This window comes from Panthera tigris, chromosome A1 (assembly GCF_018350195.1).
Source record: "Panthera tigris isolate Pti1 chromosome A1, P.tigris_Pti1_mat1.1, whole genome shotgun sequence".
Classification (NCBI taxonomy): Eukaryota; Metazoa; Chordata; class Mammalia; order Carnivora; family Felidae; genus Panthera; species Panthera tigris.
In genome coordinates, this window is record NC_056660.1 from 89,367,651 (window position 1) to 89,392,934 (window position 25,284).

General features: G+C 48.6%; 1 protein-coding gene across 4 annotated transcripts in view; it reads left to right on the forward strand.

Annotated features, from left to right (window-relative positions):
- Positions 1–6,702, forward strand: part of FLT4 (fms related receptor tyrosine kinase 4) — a 43,741-nt gene extending 37,039 nt beyond the window's left edge. The window contains exons 30-31 of one of the 4 annotated variants that reach the window (XM_042981820.1): positions 4,370–4,469; positions 5,702–6,702. In XM_042981820.1, coding sequence (XP_042837754.1) covers positions 4,370–4,469; positions 5,702–5,836 — 235 coding nt within the window. In that variant the 3' untranslated portion in view covers positions 5,837–6,702. Of the gene's footprint in view, positions 1–4,369 lie in introns of all 4 variants that reach the window. The other 3 variants (XM_042981825.1, XM_042981833.1, XM_042981842.1) reach the window with 3 other exon arrangements.
- The last annotated feature ends 18,582 nt before the right edge of the window (positions 6,703–25,284 follow it).

Genomic DNA, 25,284 nt, shown 5'->3' on the forward strand with positions numbered 1-25,284 from the left:
CATAATACCCTCCAGTTCCATCCATGTAGTTGCAAATGGCAAGATTTCATTCTTTTTGATTGCCAAGTAATACTCCATTGTATATGTATACCACATCTTCTTTATCCATTCATCCATCGATGAACATTTGGGCTCTTTCCATACTTCGGCTATTGTTGATAGTGCTGCTAGAAACATTGGGGTGCATGTGCCCCTTCGAAACAGCATACCCTTTGGATAAATACCTAGTAGTGCTATTGCTGGGTCGCAAGGTAGTTCTATTTTTAGTTTTTTGAGGAAACTTCATACTGTTTTCCATAGTGGCTGCACCAGTTTGCATTCCCACCAGCAGTGCAAAAGAGATCCTGTCTCTCCACATCCTCGTCAACATCTGTTGTTGCCTGAGTTGTTAATGTTAGCCATTCTGACAAGTGTAAGGTGGTATCTCATTGTGGTTTTGATTTGTATTTCCCTGATGATGAGTGATGTGGAGCCTTTTTTCATGTGTCGATTGGCCATCTGGATGTCTTCTTTGGAGAAGTGTCTGTTCATGTCTTTTGCCCATCTCTTCACTGGATTATTTGTTTTTTTGGGTGTTGAGTTTGATAAGTTCTTTATAGATTTTGGATACTAACCCTTTATCTGATATGTCGTTGCAAATATCTTCTCCCATTCCGTTGGTTGCCTTTTCATTTTACTGATTGTTTCCTTCGCTGTGCAAAAGCTTTTTATTTTAATGAGGTCCCAATAGTTCATTTTTTGGAGTGTGCAACTCTTGATCTTGGGGCCGCAAGTTCAAACCCCACATTGAAATGAACGAATGAACAAATGAATGAATGGATGAATAGATGACAGGAACTACAATACTGTAAGACATTGCCCTTTTCCACTTTCTTCAGACCATTCACTTCTACCTTTGATGTCTGTGTCTGTCTCAGGAGTCCCTTTTTAGGTCATCTGACACAATTTTCCAGAACAAACCATGGCTCCTGCCTCTGCTGTTTTTTAATTACTAAATGAGGTTGTCACTGAATATTTTACACTAAACCACAAGTATTTATTTGTATCACGTTAAGATAGTTGATGCTATTGTTCACCTTTCTGGTAGGTGTATTTATGACATCTACAACTCAACCAACTATTGGATATTTTCCCAGCAGCCTGCAAAGGGTGTGTTTGCAGCGCTGTGAATGCTGGTGGTTGTGGGATCACACACCCAGCCATGACTACTTGCATCTATACCATGCATCTTGGCCTCTTTTTTTGTTTTTCTTGATTCCATCAGGTGGTCTCTATTGGTAACCTAGTTTCAGAAAATTAATGCTAACTGCATTGTTGTAAATAGTTTTTGGCTAATGTCCCTTTACCAAACAGTATTTTCTATCTCAAAAAAAGATAATTCAGTAAGAGGGTGAGTCATAGGGTGATTGTTAAATTCTAATCTCCACCTATCTTCGTAAAAACAACACCCAAAATAAGGCCACTCAGAGCCCATACCTGTGATGTAACCAAGAGAAACAGACTCAAGTTTACCTGTGAGTAGGGAACTCAGCACTAGGGCCAGCAGAGCCATACCTGAGTCCTGGTGGAGGGAGAGTAAATAGGGACTGTCCCGTGAGAGAGGAGTGTGATAAGGTCCTCCAGACAAACTGGGGAGATAATGGAGGAGCCAGAGGTCTGGTGGAGGAGAGCAGGGCTCCAGGGCAAGTCTGAGGCACCAGGGGCAGCCGTCTTGGGAAGGAGCTGCTTGTGAAAGGGAGTGCTTCATAGTGAAGGAGGAAGAAAGTTGCAGAAGATAAGAGTCCTCCAGAAGCAAGAATCCAGAAGACAGATACACACCCAAGGAAACCATTTATTACAGCACTGCACCTCACAATAGAAGTGACAGCACTATTCTTCTCACGGGGTTCCCTGGGAAGCACAGCATGACCAGCCACCGAGAGGTACAGCAGGTCACCTGGTGGGTGCATTCACTTGGTACATGGAACATTCTCCAAACAGGTGCAAAGATAGAATGCACCTTGAAGGGCTCTGTGCAGGGAGAAGGAGGGAGCTTATCTGTCTGGTCCTTTCCTGTCTCCTGTGAACCACCAATCACACTTACCACATAGGGTCCTCACTTCTAGGTCACTCACCTGGCCCTTAGAGGGGCCACTTAGGATGACAGATCCACCCCCTGAAGTGTGGCATTTCATCCAAGTGTGTAGGCAAAAGGAAGATATGGAAGCCCTGGGCTTGTGGTAGGTCAGCATGGCTGTGTGGCAGCAACCACAAGGGGGCCCAGGACTCCCAGCAAAGTCACTGGTTGGTTCCAGGTGACAATACAATGCAGGACAAGAATGGAGCCTTTGCAGAGGATGCAGTTGAAAGAATTCAATGTGACACCACAGACACAGGTCTAGTGCAGCACTCCTAAATTAAGCAACCTCAGAAGCCACCCATATCCCAAGCCCCTTCCATAGGATAACCAGATACTTCTAGCTGAGGAAATCCCAGCATGAATAATCATGAACAGAAAAAAATAATCACTATCCATACAGAATTATTATAAGAATAAAACAATTAGAATGTAGATGTAAATACTCAAAACAAAAAAAAAAAAAAAAAGGAAGCAAGGAAAAGCTGATACATACTCCAGTGTATTCAATACATAATTAAACAAAGGAGCCACACCAGGAATCAGAAACTCAAACACTCAGATGGAAATAGGTAGTGTGACAGTATTAAATGGTGGTTGACTACATTTCAGGAAAGAAATTGAAATAAAAGAGAAATCCCCTCAAAAATGAAGACTGGAGAGGGGGTGCCCAAGGATCAGTAGATATGATAATTCTTCCTTGCAGAGAAAGACACCGAAGATGGACATGAAAAGACAAAAGAAAATAAAACCAAAACAAAGAGGTAAAAAAGATGAGAAAGAAAGTTGGTGGTGTAGTAGTTGAGTAGAAAAGATCCAATCTATGTAAAATTGGAGTCTCTGAGGAAGCCTATGCTGACAGTAAAACAAACCTAGTATTTTAAACTTGGAATTCAAGGGGCGCCTGGGTGGCTCAGTTGGTTAAGCGTCCGACTTTGGCTCAGGTCATGATCTCGCGGTCCGTGAGTTCGAGCCCCGCGTCGGGCTCTGTGCTGACAGCTCAGAGCCTGGAGCCTGTTTCAGATTCTGTGTCTCCCTCTCTCTCTGACCCTCCCCTGTTCATGCTCTGTCTCTCTCTGTCTCAAAAATAAATAAAAGATTAAAAAAAATTAACAAAATAAACTTGGAATTCAAGATAACCCTCTTAGAAAAGAATAACTAAATCTACATCTCCAAAGATGGACTAGGAAAACTGACCCAGAACAGTAGGCTTGGACTCAAAGCTTAGTTGAACTGTTAGACTTTCAAGGTAAACATTCTGTAAATTCAGGCAAAAAGGCTGAGTCATTTATTTATTTATTTTTAATATTTATTTATTTTTCGGAGAATGCAAGCCGGGAGGGGCAGAGAGAGGAGGACAGAGGATCTGTGCTGACAGCAGCGAGCCCGATGTGGGGCTCAAACTCATGAACCTTGAGATCATGAAGTCAGCCACTCAACTGACTGAGCCACCTAGGTGCCCCAGACAGAGTCATTTATGAAGGAAAAAAAAAGTCAGGCTGGCATCAGGCTTAGCACCATGCAAAGCAAAATTAAAATCAGAAGCAATGAAGCAACATTTGCAAACTCTCAAAGAAAGTGAGAGCTTAGTGGGGAGTGTCATCTGACCATCACTGAGGACGCAGGGGTTGGGGCTGGTACCTTCAAGGCCTCCCAGGCCAGGGAGAGGAGCTTGGCGTTCATCCTGAGAGTGACAAAACGCCATTGGAGGGTCTGTCAGGAGAAGGACATTCTCCAGCTGAAAGGATCCCTGAAGACAAGGCCCTAGGGAGGCAGGGTTGGGAGGAGGAGAGGTGTGCCAAGTTAGTGCAGAGCATCTGAGGTGGCCACTGGCTCTGGAGCAGGACAGGGCATGCAGAGAGGGACATGGATGCATTCTGCAGTTAAAATGTACAGGCGTCTGGGTGGATTGGATGTGAGGGGCTCAGGAAAGGATGTCACCCAGGGGCTTGAGCCACTGAGTCAGCATTGGTGCGTTCACAGAGATGGGCAGGTCTGGGAGAGAAATAGGTCTGGAGGCATGGAGCAGGCATTCTCCATCATCCCACACCCAGGCTTGGGACAGAGAAAGCTCCAGTGTTTGCCAACACTCACATCAGCCTGCTTTGCTGTGTGCATCAAGCCTGTGTTCCTGATGGCTCTGGACTTGTTTGATGCTCTGGTCATGTCTCTGGTGATTCCAACCAGACCCCCTACTAGGGTCCTGTCCCTCTTGTCTTCTTGTCTTACTGACCATCTCCTTCCCTGTCTCAGCAGCTGTAAAGGACCTGGCCGGAATGTGGACGTGACCAGGGCGCACCCTGACACCCAAGGGCGGCGGCGGAGGCCGGACCGCGGGGCACGGGGAGGCCAGGTGTTCTACAACAGCGAGTATGGGGAGCTGGTGGGGCCACACGATGTGGGGGACTGCCCACCGTCTGCCCGTGCACCCTTCTTTGCAGACGACTGTTACTGAGGGCGGCCCCCAGGCAAGGCCCCCAAGACCCTGGGCTCTGACCCTTGGCACGGGTGGAGGGACGTGTCTGGATGGTGAGCAGAGGGTAGGGGGCCCAGGCTGGGAACTCCTCTCCTTCAGCTTGGGCCAGGAGGCATTTCCTCCTCCCTGGTTAGAAAGAATAAAACCCAGGCTCCAAGGCTCCCCAAACTCCATCACCACGCCTGCCCTAGGCCACCCCTTGGATCTCCCAGGGCCTTCTTCCCTTCAGACTCAGATTCCATGTAGCCCAACACCCATGGGGCCAGCCCTGATTGCCCTGCCCACCATGCTGGGTGGTGGCACGGTCCCCAATTTCTGACAAGGACTCCGTAGGTCTGAGAGTCACAGGGACAGAGGTGGAGCCAGACTTGTACTGTGGTCTCCCAGGTCCCGCCCCACCGTCCCCTGCACCTAGTCCCATGAGAATGGCTTTCTTGCCTCTCCAAGGCTGAAGACAGAGCTTTGTACTTCCATCTCAAACAACAAATGAGGAATTGGGGGGTGGGGTGTCCTCTCCTGAGCTTGCTGAACAGCTCACCCTTCCAGGGACAGGGGTCTCTGCAGCACCAAGTGTCAGGGTCACAGGGTACCTTCCCCTGGGTGTTGAGAACTACCCAACAGAACTTTTTTGTTAGAACTTCAGACTATTTGCGCTGCTGTGAAGAATTTACTTTTCAAATCTTTAGTCCCAGGGGAGCCCAGGGAAGGTCTTTCTGAATCTAGACGACTCTTGTCTCTGACCCCTAGTCAGGTGCCACACCAACATAGCACAGGCCACCATGGCCACCTTTTGCTGGAGGAGGGCTCCAGCCCCACCTGCCTGGCCCAAAAGTGGAAGAACCAGGTGATAGTCCAGAGCTGTCCAGCTTGAGAAATGCCTGGTTCTTCCCTCTGGGTCCTCCATCTGCCACCCAAGGCACCTTCCAAGCTGTGAACGGCCTTATGAGAAGCCAACACCGTGGGACCCACTGAGGAAGGTCTTTGGTGCTGGCCCAGAGGACCCAGCAGCATTGCGCTATGCCGGGAGGCTATCAACAGACTTTTTTGTGGCCCCGGGGAGAACCCTGTGTTCTTCCCCTGGTGTGTGCCTGATGTCGGTGCTCTGGCAGGTCAAGCCTTCACAGGGAAGTGACCAGGACCCTCTGGAGGCTGGAGCTGCTCTGCCCGGGCCCCCGCTCCCCGTTCCAGCACCCACTGCCCAGTCACCCCTACCTCCGGCAGGAGAGAGACCCTTCTCCAATTAGCACCATGGAGATTGACATCCCACCCCCACCCCACGAGACGCTTGCAGGACAGGCGGCCGTGCAGCGAGCAGGGGCTTGCCCGGCAGAACACCTCCCCCACTGCCCATTGTGTATTGTTCTTTTAAAATATATCGAATGCACGTGTATGACTGTAATCCTCACTGTCCCCAACGGCCCTCCTCCTAAGCTGTCACCTGACTGGGAGACGTAAGTCCCAGGTTTACCTGGTGGAAGTCCAGAGGCCATTCTCAGAGGGGCAAGGCTCACGGATGCAGGTGCAGGGGCAGTCCCCCAGTACCCTCCCTACGTGCATATCACCTGATTATGTCACCTCTCCTCCTGTCACATAACTGTACACGCAAAACTGGGAAGACAACCTACCGTGCCCTTATAGACCATGTGTCCTGAAAAGATCTAAAGTATTTAACAAAAGATAATAATAAATTTGATGCCAGTCTTTGAGTTACAATGAATTGGTTCTCAGCTAAGTCCCAGCTGTCTATGAAGATGTGACTCCAGCCTTCTTCTCATGGAGTCATTAGCCCCATGAGACCACAGGACAGGCTACCCAGAGGATCAGGCACCAGAGGCGGCTGAGCCCGGTCCCCTCCCCAGCTGTGCAGTTCCCCAAAGCCACCAGCAGAGGGCACTTGGGAACCACCAGGAGGCCCGGCTGCTCTCCCCAAGCCAGGAAGCACCCAGCCAGGCGTCCTATAAACACGTGGTAATATCTGCTTTATGGGTAAAGTGACACAACTCTCTGTCCCCGACTACTACAGCCAAACGCTGCTTCAGGCCGACCCAGGCTGCCACAAGTCCCTTAGTTTCACTGGGCCTAGCAGGTGCCTTTGACCACCCCCATCACACACAGTGGGGCAGGCCCAGAGGGGTGCAATGCACACTTAGGTCACCTCCCTGGTGTGTGTATCTGGACTCCGAGATCAGGAAGGTCTGAGCTGGGACTCCAGCTTCAATCACCCCCAGATAGATGTGCTCCAGCCAGGGATGTGTGGCAGGGCCCTCCACAGCCCTCCCCTGACATGTTTGTGTGATTTCCCTTCCAGGGTGAGCAGCTGGCATAGAGGTATCTGTGGATTGAGGCGTAACCCTGGCCATATGAATGTGGCCCAGCAGTAGCCTCAGGGGTTCGGGAGGGAGAGCAAGCGATGACCCCTAAACCTGGTTTTGGGCTAGGGCCAGGTATGTGGGGGACAGGCAGGGGACACCTCACCCAGGGGAGCAGATAGGAAGGAGCCCAGCAAAGGTGAGGAGGCTATCCTGTGGCCAGGTCCTATGCCTGCCTTGTCCAGGCCTCTCCCATGCTGGGGAGACTTCTGGTTCCCTACTCCCCTCCTCGGGCTGTGATGCCCACTGTCCTGGCCTCATTTTCAACTCTGGTGGGAAGATCCCCTCCCCACAAAGGCAGTTGGTAATGATGGGCTTGTTGTGGTTTTTCTTCTAAAATAAATCTAATCTGAATGTGAATACAGAAGAGACCCACACTGTCCCCTTCCCCATTGGGTTTGGACATTTTAACTTTATAATGTCATTGGTTGTGTTACGGAACCAGGCTGGAACGCTGGCAGAAAAACCAAGCGACACTCGGAGATCTTGGATCGGAGATTTATTTAACACCAGCAAGCTCAGAGGAGACCGTTTCTCCAAAGATCTGAGCTCCGAATGAAGGGGGGAAGGGTAATTTATATTTGTCAGCTTCCATATCTGTGTCAGGGTTTCGCCTGCATGGCAAACAGGGCAAGAAGAACCCGGAAGAGGGGTCTCTAAGCTAGACACCAGAGCTGCTTGTTTTAGTCCCATTGGCCATCTTATGGTGTAAAACTTTATTCATTTTCCCCAACATTCCCCCCTTTGATGCCTTTTTTAAAATCTTTATTAGACATCACTTTTTAGCTCTAGGAGTTGGTTCCCTCAGAGGGCTAAGATACATGCTGCAGTTTGACAAGCAACAGTGTTTTCAATAAAACGTACCAGAGTAGTTAGTATAGAGGGACCGATGGTCACAAGTAAAATTATGGAAAGGAGGGGCCCTGCCAGGGCAGGGAGCCAGGATGCCCAGTGTGTGAGATCCCATCCTCTCCATTGACCGATATTTTCCTGTTGTCTACGTTGAATTCTTTCCTTGAGGTCCTTAACCTTAGTCCTGACTATTCCTGATTGGTTTACAAAATAGCAACATTCCTCCCCCAGAAAGATACAAGTCCCTCCTTTTTCTGAAGTGAGGAGGTCGAGAGCTGGCCTATTTTGGAGGGACACTGCTGCCAGGGAGTTTATTTGGCTTTGTCAGGTTCCCAGGGAGTCTGCCATCCAGTCCATGTCCAGTTTGTTGATGCAGTCTCTATTAGCCTGACAGCAATAAGCAAGATCGGGGCGATGACACCAGTAAGGGGCAAGGGCTGGCAGAGTTGCATCTGAACCCCTGGGCTTGGTCCACACGTTGATTCCTCAAGCTTCTGCCGTGAGCAGGCCAGCCAGCTTCCAGGGTGTGGCTGGAGCATGGCTGGAGATCTCAGGGGCAGTGCCTTTTTGAGGGTCAGTTTAAGCGGGTTGACTGGATCTGGATCACTTCACCAGGTCGAAGGTTCATCTGAGTTGGCCTTCTCAGCTCTGGAGCGATGGACCCATGGGGTGATACCTGAAACTAAATCCTCTATTTGGTTGTATACCTGTAAAGTCTACCTCCAAGTCTTCAAAAGGGGCAGGTTTCTGGTAACTGTCAGATCAGATTTAGGGAAGATATGGTTTGCATATTTAGAGATCCATCCTGTTTTCCAGTTGTTTAAATAATCTTATGCCCATGGAGTCTTATTATCCCCATAGAATAACAAGCACAAAGATTGTCTATACATGAAATACTGTGACAATTTTTCTGGAGTTTACCTCAAGTTATCTAGTTTAGGCAAACAACAAACATTTAAAGACAATCAGAATAGAATTTAACATCCATAACGGTGCACTGTTGAAATATAGTTTTTCTCTCTAAAACCCCCCTTTCCAGAGATAGCCACATTGAGACCAATGCATTTGTAGAACAAATCCAGTCTTAACAAATCTGGCCTAATTATTTACATAAGCTCAGCAAGAATAGCGATTAATCATGAGGATCTTTTAAAGTTTGCTTTACTGGAACCTTTTATAAGGAATTTCCGGGTTGAACTTTTAGTATCCTCTCCAGACCAGAAGCCAAGCTAAATACTTGCCATCAGACAGGCCTGCAATACCTGCAGAATTGGGCAAATTCCTCTTCATGAGGTCCCCAAGATATCCTGAGGTTCCTGCACCTGCCAGGAAGTGACCTTCTTTACTCACCTGGTAAGGCTGCTGGGAACTCTGTAAGCAAGGTATCAGGCCAACATTTCCAAGGGGCTTTATGGCTCCATGTTTTACAAAGCCAACCTTAGTTTCTTAAAGCTGTCTGGTCATATCTGAGTCTATGAATGTCACTCTCAAATATGACATTCCACTCAAAGCCTTGGTAAAATAACCAGTATTTCCAATGGTGACCTGTTACAAGATGAACAGATTCTTACTGAACTTATACAAACAATTGTAATTGCCATGAAAGAAAGAATACTCACTGAGGGTTTTTGAATTTCAGGGAAGTTACGTAGAGAGAAAAGGTAAATGCTTCAGTTTACACATGAATACTTTATGACATTTCTGTATATCATAGATATCTTAAGAGAAAGTTTCCTTAATCTGGAAGAGCAAACATTAGAGAACCAGCAACATTTTCAACCAGAATCACAAACTATAATCTTCCTCAGTTCATTTAATCCCATGTTCCTAATTCTTGTTCAATTTGAATGCAACTTTTTAGTTCTGGAAATTCTTACCCATTTTAGTATTAATATTAAAGATGTCAAATACCTGTATTTGTCCCCAAAGTCCTTTTTATAAATCTCCTTGAAGAAGAAACATGTTTTGTGAGAGAATAAAAACAATTATAAATGACAAAAATCTCAGAAATAGACATTGTTAAAGATCTGATGAGAGTTCATTATGATGCAATTGACAAAGAAAATCGGTTATTTCTGTGACACATAACACTTCAAATAATCAGAATATTAAGTGATGACCTTATATCAAAACACTAAAACTTTAGGAATTGCATATATATTTGGGCAGTTACGGAATTTACTTGTGCAATACAACCTAAGGTTTACCATTGTATGACAGTGCTTTTCCAAGTAACTTAGCATCCCAAATAAAAGGGCCTAATTAGTCAAAAAGACTTCATTTATCATTTAAATCCTGGGAAGTTTGTTAAAACCTTAGGAAGTTATAAGTACATCCTAAATAGGATTACAGATCATTACAAATCTTAAAACTTTATTTATTCAACCAAGGTGGCAATAAAAGATCCTAAAGGTGATTATATAGCATTATATAGTTGTTACCAAAACCTAGCTCCTTTAACATTGAGAAGTTTTAACCAAGTAATCAAAGAGCTGATAGATGAAACCTAAAACTTTGATTTTCCCAGAAGACAAACCTTGTTTGAATTGTTTTATCAAGAGCAGATCAACAGTCCAAGAAAACTTTGTCTTTGAGCAGAGAGAAAAGCAGAATTCAACCTTATACCAGTGTACTTTTAAAATTTCATTCATCTCAACCTTAGTCCCTCTGAGCACACATAAAATTCTTTTCCAAAGATTTCCCTTCATGAACCTTATAGAACTTTCCTTTGCCTTCAAACTTTGTCCCAAAGCCATTTCTCTCCAAATAACCAGTCTCATTTAGGACAAAATTACTTTCTTCTACCCTCAACAAAAATGTTATTTCCATACCTTATATCTTTCTTACACACCTCTTACTTTCCTACATACAGGGTTGCTTTCCTTATTTCCATCAGTCTTAAATACACTTAGCAGAATTTTAACTCTAAAGCTTAACTTTAACTCTTAGGAAACCCTAGTCTTCAATTGAGGACTTAGTAACCAACTGAGAGGTGTTTACACAAGAATTTTTTTAGATGTTAAATTCACAAACCAATTAAGTACAAAGGATGTTTTCCAATAGGTCCAAATAGCCTTAATTTCTCTGCAATAAGAAGTTAAAAACACAAAGCTATGTTCAGTAATCAAAGCTTTAGCAATTCATTCTATTTGAAAAAGACCTAGATGTCCAAGGGGGTGCAATTTACTCCTTGACCTTAAGGATGGGAGGAAGAGCCAATGGTGGTGAGGCACTGAGGAGGGTATAGGAATCAATTATGGACACCACAACCAAGTTGGTGCAGAAACAGCAGGGGGAGGGGAAGGCAGAAGAGGCAAGGTGCCAGTAGAAGGCAGAGAAGGAAAACCTAATTCAAAACCTTATCTCAGAGGAGCAGACGCCATGTTTTTTCCACCAAAGTGGAAATATGGAGTCCACATCAGGCCAGAGGAGACCAGAAATTTCCCCAAAACAAATGGAGTTTAAGCAACTGCTTGGGAACATTCCTTAAAGTCCCCATCCCGAGGTAGACTAACCACAGTTGGCTCCAATTATAGCTGTTAACCTGGGAAATGAGGGAGAATCCCTCACATCTATTAGGCAGAGGAACAGTGTCCCCTTCAGTCTGATTCTATTTCAGCCAGACCAGTAAGGTCCCCTTCTTGAGGTTCCTCCTGATATTGGTTGGGTTTCTGGGACTTTCCCTGGTTGTGACATTTATTCTTTTAATGTCCTTTCTCCTTGCAGTAGGCTCACTGACCCACTGCTAAGGAGGTTCTGGGCCTCCCCACTTTTGGCAGCTAGACCTTCCCCATCCTTTTGCCGTGGCTCTCTTGTGCCTCTGGAGCAAATGGTATAAGCTTCACATAGCCTTTCAAAATAATCCCTGGGGGAATCCCCTTGCTGCTGGGCATATTTCATGCCCATGGGCTTCTCAGCCCCTGCTCTGATCCCCCCGGGAGGAGAGCCTCTTGGTACCGGTGGATGTGGACCAGCATCTGGAGAGTGTCTGAACCTTGTCGAGGGCACAATCTGGCCACTGGTCCTTGTGGGGGAGGGTTTTCTGGGTCAGGAGGGGAGGAGAGATGGGCCACGGTAGTGGTGGCAGCGGTGGAGGAGGAGGAGAGACAGACGGGGGAGGAGTTTCAAGCTTAGGGACAGGGGGTAGGGAGCCCGGTGAGTCATAAGGTGGCAGAAAGACAGGATCTTCCCCCTGGGTCTCCTGCAAACACTAGGGGAGTGGTGGGTTGCTTCTTTGAGTTTCTGGATAAGGCCACTAAAACCTTTGTCTGACTCTGCTTGTTATGGATGAATCACACCCAAGGCAGAGGATTTCAGGCAATTTCAAGCCAGGAGGATGTATGGAAATTGATCAGGGTGACCTGGGTCTCCGGAGACAACATGCCAGATGCAGCGGACCATTGAGATATCCAAGGTTCCCTCAGAGGGCCCTCCTACCCCAAAAGTGGGCCATTCTAACTCACATAGGGTCCTTAACGTGTCAGGGGTTATCTTAATTCCATAGTCTCCAAGCAACCCCTTTTTTGCTCTGTCCCAACCCCATAATGTTCCCATGAGGTGGAGTTGCAAAGACAGACAGAGGGATGGGGGGGTGCCCCCTCTAATGAGGAGACCAGTCAGATGCCCATCTGGCCATGTCCCAAAGGAACTTAGGTGACAGCCGTAGCAGTCTCAGCTTTGTGACTTATGATCGGAAACTGTTCCGATGCCGCCGTAGACTGTGTGCCATTCACCATGGAATCTCAGATGGGCCCACTCAGACTCCATGGGCTTTTGTGGACCTTAAGGGTGCTTGCCCATGGAGCCACAGAATCGAACTCTATAGGCAAGCTAGACCAAGTCACACATCCACATTCACATACACACCAGAGGTTATTACCTTCCCTCCCATAGAATTCCTACCTGTGAGACCTTTGAGGTCTCCAGGGAGTGATCAGGTCCCTCTTCCACTCTTGCGAGTGGGCCTGACTAGATTGGGCCCCAGCCTTACCGGTTCTGATGTCGGGTCCAGGTCCTCACCTGCCAATTCTCCTCCAGTCTTGCGGGAACAGCAGAGCGGGGCCGGCCTAAGGCGACTGAGCGGGAGACTGCCGAAATTCAGGCAGGGCGCACCTTCTCCCTTGCGATCCCTTGTTCCATCACCACCTAGCCATTCTCCCAAACTGGTGGCAACAACAGGCCAGCACAGTTGGGTTTCCCGGTCAGGGAACCAAATATGTTATGGAACCAAGCTGGAATGCTGGAGGAAAAACCAAGCGACACTTGGAGATCTTGGTGGATCAAAGATTTATTTAACACCAGCGGGCTCAGAGGAGACGTTTCTCCAAAGATCTGAGCCCCAAATGTGAGCGGGAAGGTAATTTATAGTTTTCAGCTTCCATATCTGTGGGGGTTTTCATATGCACAGCAAACAAAGGAAGAAGAACCCGGAGGAGGGGTCTCTAAGCTAGAGACCAAAGCTTGTTTTAGTCCCATTGGCCATCTTATGGCGTAAAACTTTATTCATTTTCCCAACAGGTGGATTTAGCCACTGTTCCCTGGAGAGATGCCTCAACCCAGCTGTCAGCCATCAGGACACCTACCTGGTTGCCCAGCCCCAAGCACACCCACATGTGCTAGAAACCACCACACGCCCAGTTCCCCACAGGATTGTGCTCATTCTCCTGGGCTCCTCTGCTCCTACCTGGGTTGGATGCTCAGGCTGCACTCAGTGTCCCAAGGTCCCAGCCCTGCCCCACTCCCCACAACAGGTCTCCAGGTGTGAATGAGAACTCAGCCACAAGGGAACAGTTGGGGGTGTCCCATCAGTGTGTTCCGCCTTTGGGTCCCTCACCCCACCTCCCCCTCCGTCCCCGCCTCACACTGCTATCAGCCTCGACTCCTCTTCTTTAGGGGGCATCAGGCCAAGGGCACACTGGAGTGTCCCTTGATGATAATGATTCCATTCTGACATGGCCACTGCAGGCCAAGGGACCCACACCCAGGGTGCCACACATCATCATGGGCAACAGGACATGGCAGAGTCCCAGTCCCCACAGAATTCACAGGCCATACTCCCTGCTGTAAGGAGTGACATGTGGGCAGAGCTCTTCACGGGAGGAAGATTGGCAGTGAAGGCTCAGGTCAGAAGAAAGAAGGGTCGAGGGGATGGGAGGAGGAGAGGCCAGCAGGGCCCATCTCAGTGGGCCTGGGAGCCCAAAATTAGGAGGTAGTTTCTTACTTTAAGGCCAGAGGAAAGTTTTGATAAAGGGGTGATGTGCTCTGACTTACCCTTAGCCTCCTTTTTTTTAAGTGTATTTATTTATTTTGAGGGGGACAGAATGTGAGCAGAGGCAGGGCAGAGGGAGAGGAAGAGAGAGAGAATCCCAAGCAGGCTCCATGCTGGACACAGGACTCGAACACACGAACCATGAGATCATGACCTGAGCCGAAATCAAGAGTCACATGTTTAACTGGCTGAGCCACCCAGGTGCCCCTATGCTCCTAAAGGAGCAGAGTGGTGTCTTCTGGGAGCAGGGCAAGGGCTTGGTGGGGGAGGCTGGCACCAGGCTTCACCAGAGGCTAGGCTCTGAGAAGGAAGAGAGAATAGCTCTGGGAGACACAGGAGCAGAAGAGGAGCTCAGCTGTGAGCTAGGTCTTTATCCACATTGGATATGCAGGGGTAAAAAAAACCATTTTCCTACATGATCTTCTACAAAAGTGGGTTCCCAGATCTGCTGCACCCCCATCACCTGAGACCCAAGGCATTCTCAGTCCTGGAGCCAAAGGGCCGGGGCAGGCCTGGAGGACAAGGGCAGGATGGGACACAGACCCTGACCCACACCCCGGGGGTCTTCCTGGCTTCCCCAGGCCTCGCAAAGTGCCAAGGCCCAGAGGGAGAAGGAAAAGTTCAACAGGGCAAGGAGAGCCGGCACTAGAAGCAAGCAGACTTGCAGGTGGGGTGGGCCTTCGGTGAAAAGAACAGGCAGGGGAGGTGGGAAGTCTGTTCTGAGAAGAATTGGGGTCAAAGTGACGTTAATAGGGGAAGATGTGTCTCTTGCACGAAACGGAATTGGGGAGATCTGGAAGTCAGCAGACACCACCTGTGTATCTGCTTTTCCCAAGCTCAGGAGAAACTGACCCAGCAATCAAGTCTGTCCTGTGCTGGGCTAGGCCACAGGGGAGTTCACAGTGGCCCTTATGGAGCCAACATTTGCAGGGAGAGATGGAAACCCCACGATTAGACTCTGGACTGGAGGTAGCAAAGTTTGCCATAAACCAGATGTTGGGGTGGGGGTAATCCTGAAGACGGATGGCTGCAGAGAAAGAACAGAGGGATTTGGAAAATGGGGCAGGATCTCTGAAGGCCTCAACTGCCCTCTGTGGGACACGGGCTCCAGTTAGCCAAGTGGCTATTGCTCCAGGGGTGACATCTCTGCACTGCTCTGGACCCTGCCACAAGTCCATCAGAGCTAGTGCAGTGGGGTGGCTGGGCATGGCCCCCTGGAAGGAGGCAGCTCCTTTTCCCAGCTGCCCTTCCCATGGGCACAGCCAGGTATCCTGGTCCCTCCATGGCCTCTGAGGAGTGGGAGTAGCAGAGGGGATTGCTATTAAACCCTTGGGTCTTAAGCTTGTTGAATCAGCTTCGAGCCAGCCTTACTTTGGGATGGCAGTGAGTACCTCTCCATGTTGGTGGGGTCCTGGTCCAGAGTTTGGGCTGGGACACCCCTTGGGGTCTGATCCAACTCTCACCCCTCACCTGACAGGTGGCTGCTCCGAGGGGCACCTGCTGTGGGAAGGGGTCCAGGAGACCGTGCAGACCCACCAACTGTCCCAGGACCTCAGACAGATGGCTGATGTTCTCAGGGCTACATTTCTTCTGAATCATGAGTGTGGTACTATCTGCGCCCTCACCCCATACCGTTCCATTTAGGGAGCCACCACCAGCAGCCCCTCCGGTGGATGCTTCCCTGATTGCTGAGGCTCACTCTGGCCCGGGCTGAAACAGGAAAATGGGGCCTAGGTATCCAGGGCATGGCTCAGCCACAGCTGCTGTGATCAGCATAGCCGCTCAGAGCAGCAGATCCCAGGGAACCTCACGGGGCTGGTGGCTGCAGGCCTGGGGAAGACAGCTACTTAGAAACTGGAATTTCAGTCTTTGCTTAAGCCATGCAGGCCAGCTTCTCTGTCACTTTTGCTCATGCTTCAAGCCCACACAGCAAAAACCCTGTGGCCGGCTGCCGAACCTGCCCACCCTCCCTGCAGCAGGGCTCTGGGAAGAGGCAGAAGGAAGTACTTGAAGAAGCCAGATCAATATTGACCCAAGCAAAGGCCCCATGGAAGCAGGAACACTGCCCAGAGCCTCAGGGCCCCAGGGCCCCAGATGACCAAGCTGTGAAGAAGAGGAAGGAGCCCGAGGTGGGGTGATAGCATAGATTCGTGGTGTGATTCCTGGGTGGGACACTGCAGCCCTTCTCCCCCACAGGTGAGGCCAGCAGCCCTCCTGTTCTGGCCCTGCCCCCAGCCTGCTTCTGGTAAAGCCACTCTGAGGCCCCAGTGGGTTGGCTGCCTCTCGGTCCCCCGAAAAGCCCTGGCCGTCCCTGCCTGTCCCCTCATGGTGATGTCTCAAGACAGGAAAGTAGGGGATCATCTGTTGTCTGGTGTGGTGGCCCCGGCCCAGGAGGACTCCCTGCAAGGAAAGAGGGAGGCCATGCCCTCTGGGGGGTCTCTGAGACCAGGCTACAGGTGGGATGGGGGGCGGTCCCAGGATCCAGGAACCTCTTAGGAACTTGCCCATTCTTCCATGGGAAAGGAGCTCATGAGGAATGAGGAAGGACACCAAGGGCACTGCTTCCAGGCAGTGTGTGCACAGGCCACAGAGATGGAAACAGAGGCAGTTCAGGCTTGAGGAGCCTCACAGTCACATCCTGAAGCCCAAACTGTCACACTGCACAGTGCTGGCCTCAGCAGCCCCCAAATGTGAGTGGCCCACAAGGGGACCACGTCACAGTGAGTTGTCATAGAGAAAGCAAAAGGTGGGCTTGGAAACCTGGTGAGCTCTGGTGATGCATGGTAATCAAGACACCAGCCAGAACGGGGGGCTCCAGCCACCCACAAGTGTAGGGGGGGCAGGGCTGGGCCCCCTGCTCAGAGTGGCCAACCTCCCAAAAGGTGGAATTGGTATCATGATCCACTCCAAGTTGCTTAATTTACTTAGCCAGGCTATCAGGCAGGACTCGGAAACCTGTTTCTGGACTTAGAGGCAGACAAGGCCAGCAAAGCAAACATGACCAAATGCTGATCTGGCAAAAAGGGGATGGGAAGAGAATATGGGGGCGCTCAGGGATGGAGGGCACAGCACTCAGTGGCCCCAGCCTGTTGTTTGCTGAAGTCAGAGCCATGGCCCAGGCAGAAGGAGCCGGCTCACTGCCCAATCCCTGGCTCTGGTGTCTGGTGGATTTCTTGGTCCTTCTGTAGCCTTGAACTCAGTAACTGACCCACACCCCCAGGGCTGCCCAAGCTCTTGTCTACCTTCAGCACTTCATTCCAGGAGGAGCAAACCAGCTGATGTTTGTTTTGGCTCAAAGGATGTCCTGCAAACATTGCCCAGGACAGCCTGACCATGTCATCCGCAGGAGGCACACCTCAGTGTCTACTCAGCCTTCTGCCAGCAGGAGGCAGGTGTGTGTGCCAGAGTGGGCTCAGGGAGGCCCAGGTGGATGCTGATGGTCGCCGCCCACCCTGCATACTCTCCTCATGCCAGCTAGGCTGTGACACCCTCTGGACGCCCTCCACTGGCCTGGCAGGGGCAGAAGGCTCCTGGCAGGGGCAGGAGGTGGACATGCACCCCAGCACTACCCAGGTCCTATCTCCTGAGCCTTTGAATGTTATGGGGAAAAAGAGTATTGGCAGATGTTACAAAGTTAGTTAGCTTGAAATGAAGATGAGGAGACTGGATTATCTGGTAAGCCCTGAATGCAAGCAATGGTATGTAATCTTAAAGAGGGAGGCAGAGAGGGGCACCTGGGTGGTTCAGGTGGTTAAGTGTCGGATTCTTGGTTTCAGCTTAGGTCATGATCTCACAGTTTCGTGAGTTTGAGCCCCACATCGGACTCTGCGCTGACAGTGCTGAGCCTGCTTGGGATTCTCTCTCTTCCTCTCTCTCTACCCCTCCCCTGCTCACACTGTCTCTGTCTCTCTCAAAATAAATAAATAAACTTTAAAGAAGAAAGAAAGAAAAAGGAAAGAAAGAAAGAAAGAAAGAAAGAAAGAAGAAAGAAAGAAAGAAAGAAAGGAAGAAAGGAAGAAAGAAAGAGGGAGGCAGAGAGGTTTCACACACACACACACACACACACACACACACGAGGAAGAGGCTCCATGACCACAGAGACAGAGACTGGAGTGGTGCGACTATAAACCAAGGAATCTGGGCAGCCACCAGAAGCTGGGAGAGGCCCAGAGAGCCTCTGGAGGGAGCCTGGCCCTGACAGCGCCCTCACTTTGGCTCAGTCCAGCCTCCAGACTGGGAGCAAATAAATGTGTGTTGTTTCAGCCACTAAGTATGTGGTGAATTGTTGCAGCAGGATCAGGAGCCAAATGCAAAGGCACCCCCCACGATGCAGGCCACCTAGGCTCTGGACACACCCTCAGCTGCCCCCACCACTGCCTTCTGCCAAAGGTTCCCTAGGGATTGGGGGTAGTTAGGGGGGAAAGCCTATGTGAGGTGAAGGGTTAGTCTGGCTTCAATAAAGTCCTGGCCTTGACCACTATGATTTAGGGGCCTGAGACCAGTCTCTTGGCCTCAGTGGTGAAATGGGGACACAATGACACACACATTGCTGGGTAGCTATGGGGATGTATTTTTGGAGTTGGAAATCTTTGGAGTTGGAAATCTCCTTGGAAGGAGACCTACCATCACTGTTCAGGCTCATGGGAAACCAGGAACAGGTGTACTCTGACCACTATGCAGGAAGGAGGGGTGGGTACTTTAAAGATAAAGAACTCCAGGAAAGGGATGCAGGGAGACCACTGGAATGCCACTGAAAAGCCAGGCTGCCGGAAGCCCACAGATTTCATGCCCCCACCTCCTCCGGCCTCTGGTTTCTCTCTGGTCTTTCCCTGTAGTCAACTTTTTCTAGTCCTGTCAGCACAGGGGAAGGTGTCCACAGGTCAAGTCCCAAGGTCCCACACTGATCACCCCCAGCACTTCTGGGTTCTCCAGTGCAGAATTCTGGATGGGGTCCTGGCTTGCGGGGGTCTCAGCCCTGGGCCAGTGCCAATTCCTTCCAGTCACATGGGGCTGTGCTTGGTCAGCCACTTTGGAGAAATAGGTAGCTGCCTCTGTAATGAGGTGTACTTGGAGGCAGATGAGGCCAACAAAGCAAACACAACTAAGTGTCCATTCTAAGCTCTCCTAGCATAAAGAATAGGACCAGGGTGGCCCTCTCCATAATGCCACAAAAAGTGCCCCTCTCAAAAATGACTCAGGAGGGGTGTCCAGGTGGCTCAGTCGGTTAAGCGTCAGTCAGACTCTTGCTTTCCACTCAGGTGAGGATCTCATGGTTTGTGGGATTTTGCCCTGTGTCGGGCTCCCTGCTGACAGCATAGAGCCTGCTTGGGATTCTGTCTCTCCCTGTCTCTTTGCCCCTCCCCTGCTCACACTGTCTCTGTCTCTCTCAAAATAAATAAATAAACTTTAAACAAAATGACACAGGAGGGGCGCTTGCGTGGTTCAGTCGGTTAAGTGTCTGACTTTGGCTCAGGTCATGATCTCATGGTTCATGAGTTTGAGCCCCACATTGGGCTCTGTTCTGACAGCTCAGAGCCTGGAGCCTGCTTCAGATTCTGTGTCTCCCTCTCTGTCTGCCCCTCCTCCACTCATTCTCTGTCTCTCTCCCTCAAAAATAAATAAACATTTTTTTAAATCTTTTAAAAAAATGACACAGGAAAATGTCCCTCATCTGGACTGGGCCTGGTGTGTGGAGGATCATCTACCCCTCTGCACCCCAACCTGGCAGTAACCATGAATTGGACTTGATAAGAACCCTGAAACCTTGATTGTCAGGAGCAGAGCTGGACCCTGAGCTGGGCCCTGGTGCCTGCCCTTACAGCGCAGTGACCATGGACCAGGCCACATGTGCTCAAGCAACACTAGGGCACACGAGCAGCATCACTGCCAGGGGCGGTGCAGAGGGGCAGGTGACCCCCCCCAAGCACTCCACCTCAGTCCAGATAAGAATATTTTCCTTCATTATTTTTGGCAGTGACATTATGAAGACAGCCCACAGTTTCTGTGACAATGTGTTGTCTCCAGTTACTTCCACTAATGGCAGATGGTTTCTCCACCATGTACGTATAGGAGGCCCAAAGCCAAGTGCCAGTGATGTACTTAAGACCACAAGAAGGTTTTCATTTTAGTTTCTCTTTGAATAAAAAAATAATATAATAATAATTATATGTATAATGGATCCAGCCTGGATTCATCAATGTAGTCATGAAATATATACATGTATTTTTTTAATTTTTGGAAGAAGACACCCACACACCAAGGCAAAAGTCCTGGGGAACCCACAAAAGGCACACTGCAGGCCTGCTTCCTTTTATAAGTAATTGTCACGGATGTTGTCACAAGGCATTTTTGTTGACATATCTGTTTATGTCTGTAGGATTAATTTCTAGAATTAGATTTGCACAGAGGGAGATTAACAAGAAAGGGGCTTGACCCCTGAGGCCTCTCAAACCCCACAAGGGATTTCTGTCATCTATAGAACTTTGTAAACACTGGTAATTTTTCCCCTAAAGGGTGAATTGTCTTTTATCCATAAATCTTTGAAAATTTCAAAACAATTTTAGTCATTATTTGTTTGAGAAAATTTGGGGCTTGCTTTCTCTGTGCTTGACTTGACAGTGGTCAGAAAAAATGAGGTTTTGCTCCCATTAGTGAGACACCAGGAGAATGAAGCAGGTAGGAAGACATCAGAGACATTTGCAAATTTAAATCTTATGATTTCCATTAAGCACATGCATTTAATTTACTCTCTCCCAAATTTCTACTAAAAATAGACTAATAATAATTGTTTCAAGTTGTAAACCCACAAAGACAAAAAAAAAATGGTCATAAAATGACAAGCCAAGAAATTTCTGAATGATAAAAAATGGATGAACGGGATACCCACATGCAAAAGAATGCGGATGAATCCCTACCTCACACCATATACAAAATGTAACTCAGGGGCACCTGGGTGGCTTAGTCAGTTAAGCGTCTGACTTCAGCTCAACTCATGATCTCACAGTTCATGGGTTCAAGCCCCACATCGGGCTCTGTGCTGACAGCTCAGAGCCTGGAGCCTGCTTCAGATTCTGTGTCTCTCTTTCTGCCCCTCCCCTGCTCACATTCTGTTTCTCTCACTCTCAAAAATAAACATTAAAAATTTTTTTTAATGTAACTCGAAATTGAATTGACCAATAACCTAAATGTAATAGCAAAAAACACAAAACTCTTAGAAGAAAATATAAGGATAAATCTTCATGACCAAATCTTGGCTTTGGCAATGAATTTTTATATATGACAACAAAAGCACAAGCAAGAAAAGAAAAAAATAGGTAAATTTGATATCAAATTGAAAACTTCTGTGCACCAAAGAACACTATCAAGAAAGTGAAAAAAAAAAACCACAAAAAAAAAGAAAGTGAAAAAACAACTTACAGAATTAGAGAAAATGTTTGCAAACTGTTTATCTGATAAGGGTCCAGTATGCAGAATATATAAAGAACTCTTATAGCTCACAACAAAAAGACAAAGAACCCAGTTTAAAAACGGGCAAAGGACTTCAGTAGAACTTCTCCAAGGAAGATATGCAATGTCCATCAGTCATTAGGGAAATGCAAATAAAAACATAATTAAGGTACAATTTCACACACACTAGGATGGTTATAATAGCAAAACAAAGACCAGAAAACAAGCGTTGGTGAGAATGGAAAAATTGGAAACCTCACATAAAACAGTACAGCTCCTATAGAAAACAGTTTTGGAGGTTTCTCAATAGGTTAAACATAGAATAACCATAGGAATCAGGTTTCCATTCCTGGGTATCTACCAGAAGAAGTGAAAACAGGTACTCAAATAAATACTTGTATACACATGCTCACAGCAGCACTATTCACAATAACCAAAAAGTGGAAACAGCTCTCATCAGTGGATAAGTGGGTAAGCAAATTGTGGTATGTCCATACAATAGAATAATTGGCCATAAAAAGGAACGAAGCACCACACAAGCTACAACATGGATGAACCTAAAAATATTATGCTATGTCATACGTTGTTTGATTACATAGATATGAGATACCCAGAATAAGCAAATTCATAGAGACAAGCCATGGACTGAAGGTTTGGCCAGAGCCAGGGAGGGAGTAGGAATGGGAAAGGGCTACTTAGTGGGTATGGGGTTTCCTTTCGAGGGGATAAAAATGTCTTGGAACTAGATAGAGGTTACGGTGGCACAACATTGTTCACTTTGAAATGGTTAATTTTATGTTATATGAGTCTCATCTCAATAATAATTTTTTTTTAATTTTTAAATATATTTATTCATTTTTGAGAGAGAGAGCGTGAGCAGGGGAGGGGCAGAGAGAGAAAGGGAGACACAGAATCTGAAGCAGGCTCTAGGCCCTGAGCCGTCAGCATAAAGCCCAACATGGGCTCGAACCCACAGACCGTGAGATCATAACCTGAGCCAAAGTATATGCTTAACCGACTAAGCCACCCAGGTGCCCCTCAATAATAATTTAAACCTTATTAGACAAACAATAGAACAATCATTTCCAGGGTGAGGGGGTGGTAGGTAGAGGGATTGGCAGTGCCAAGGAAGGGGAACCCCACGGTCTGTGCAGACACCACCCCACAAAAGGCTCAGAACAGGGAGTCTGGGCAATGGATGGAAACGGATAATCCTATGAGCAGAGCAGCTGAAGCCCCATGTCCCCTACCCCCACATAGAGCCCCCCCCCCACAAACACACACACAGCTGGTGACTACCCAAGCCCCATCCTGGCTGGAGCCTGAAGTTGACCTTGATCCTCTGGGGAAATTGAAGGAAACAAAGGGACACACACAACCCAGGAGGAGGTGATTCCCTGGATGGAATTCCCAGCATGGGGCAGCCACTGGGACCCCCTCACCCGAATGGAGCAGGAAGACACAGATCTTGACATGGGTGTGTCTCTGTAAATGTCCCCATCCTGTAGATGACCCCAGTGAAGACATCCATGGGAAGAATCAGCAAGAGTAGTAGACAAAACTTAGCAAGTAAAAATACAAGGCACTCAGGGCGCCTGGGTGGCACAGTTAGTTAAGCGTCCGACTTTGGTTCAGGTCATGATCTCACAGTTCATGAGTTTGAATGCTGTCAGCATAGAGACTACTTTAGATGCTCTGTCCCCATCTCTCTCTGCCCCTCCCCCACTAGTGTGCGTGCTCTCTCTCTCTCAAAAATAAATAAACATTACACAAAAATAAAAGGCACTTGTGTTTGATATCAGAAAAAATATATACAAAAATGTTAAATGTGACTTCATGCAATACTTTCATTGCTACCTCTTATCTCAGATGCAATGAATATTTGTGGGGGCACTTGCCCTGGGCACCAGATGCAAAGATGGAAGCCCAGCTGGGAACACAGTGACTGTGGCTTGGCTCTGGGGAGGAAGGTCACAAAAGTTCAGATCCCTGGTTCCGTAATTCTGGGTCAACTCTTACAGTCGGTCTTCTCTTGTTGGGCCCTGGTCCTCATTTAGTGCATTTAAAAAAGTCAGATAAGGCTCAATGAAGAGCCATCTGTCCCTGGTGAGGCCAATGTTGGGATTGCAGTTCCATTAGATGGGTTTTGGCCAAGAACTCAGGGAATTCTGCCTTGCTCTGGCCATCCCTTTGGAACCCCCAAGGGAGCAATGGTGGAGAAGAATAAAACCCCGGAGTCCTTTTGGCCCCAAACCACAGAGGCCTGAAGCTGGGTCAGAGCCCAGAGCCTAGACTGCAGGGCTGAGGGGCTGCTTCCATGGCCCATACCTAAGAGAGAGAAGAGCCACGGGGCAGAGAGGACCAGCACTGGCTGAAGCACAGCCACCTGGACAAAAGAGGAAGAGCAGTGGACCCACCAAATGAGCAGGACCATCAGCTGTGAGGGGCCGTGGACCAGCTGGCAGGAGCTGTGGTCACTGGGGCTGTGGTGCTTGGCTCGGGGTCCCACCCCTGCAGGAAACCTGGTCCATCCTTTTCTTTCTTCTGTAAACCCACCCTGACAGCTAAAGGTGTAGGTGACCAGGAGTGGAGAGCATCACCACCTCCCGACCCCTGCCATCAATGACAGGGTCACTTTGCGTCCTTTGCTTCATGAGGTCAGGACTGCTGTCGGGGTGCGGTCCCAGAACCGTGAAATGGGTCGGTAATTAAGTCGGCCCTGAGGACCCACTAACTCAGAATCCTGCCCTGTTCTGGTTCTTATTTGGAATTGTGTTCAGTTGTGCTGTCCAAGCTCTGTGGATAAGGGGTGCCCTGTGACCACAAGCCACGGAGTCTGGGTGAAGCCAGCCATGCACAACATGCAGGGCTTGACCAACAAGAGGGCAGCCCCATCTGCATTCCCCACAACCAGATGCCACTTGGAAGTCATGGCTGAAGTTCACAAGGAACAGAGCCTGACCTTGCCCTTCTCCCTCTCTCCAATTGCCCCCACCCACCCCCAAGACCCCAGTGGGTCTGGGGTCCTTTCGCTGCCTGCATCTGACAAGTTAGGTGGCCCTGTGACTGCTAAGGCTTCCCTCCAGTCCCAAGCAGGGATGAACCGCATCTCCTGTTTCTTTCTTTCTTTGATTTTTTTAATGTTTATTTATTTTTGAGAGAGAGACAGAGTGTGAGTCGGGGAGGGGCACAGAGAGAGAAAGACACAGAATCCGAAGCAGGCTCCAGGCTCTGAGCTGTCAGCCAAGAACCGACGCGGGGCTTGAACCACAACATGTGAGATCATGACCTGAGCCGAAGTCGGACACTTAACCGACTGAGCCACCCAGGAGCCCCTACCCTTCTGGATCCTACCCCTACCCCTACCCTACCCCTACCTTGCTGGATCCAACTCTCTTGTTGGGTCTTGTCCTTGCCTCAAGAGCAGCAACCCTTTGGAAAAATCCCCTGAAGGTGAATTTTTACAAGTTGGAAATGTATATTCTATTGCAATTAGTTCCACACTGAGAATGATAATGCAAAGCGCCCCCAGACAATCAAGACAAAGTGTAAGAATTGTGTGAAGACCACACGAATGTTCACGCACTGGTCACAGCTACTTAATAAATCCTGTGCTGTCTGCAGGCAGAGGGTGCAGAGTGCCTGCCGTGGGAGCTCAGGAGTGGCTGGAGACCCGCCAGGCTGCAAAGGTCAAAACCCTCTTGTAACCAAAGTGGGGGGTGGGGGGGCGGTATTCTATGACACTCCGTGAAAACTC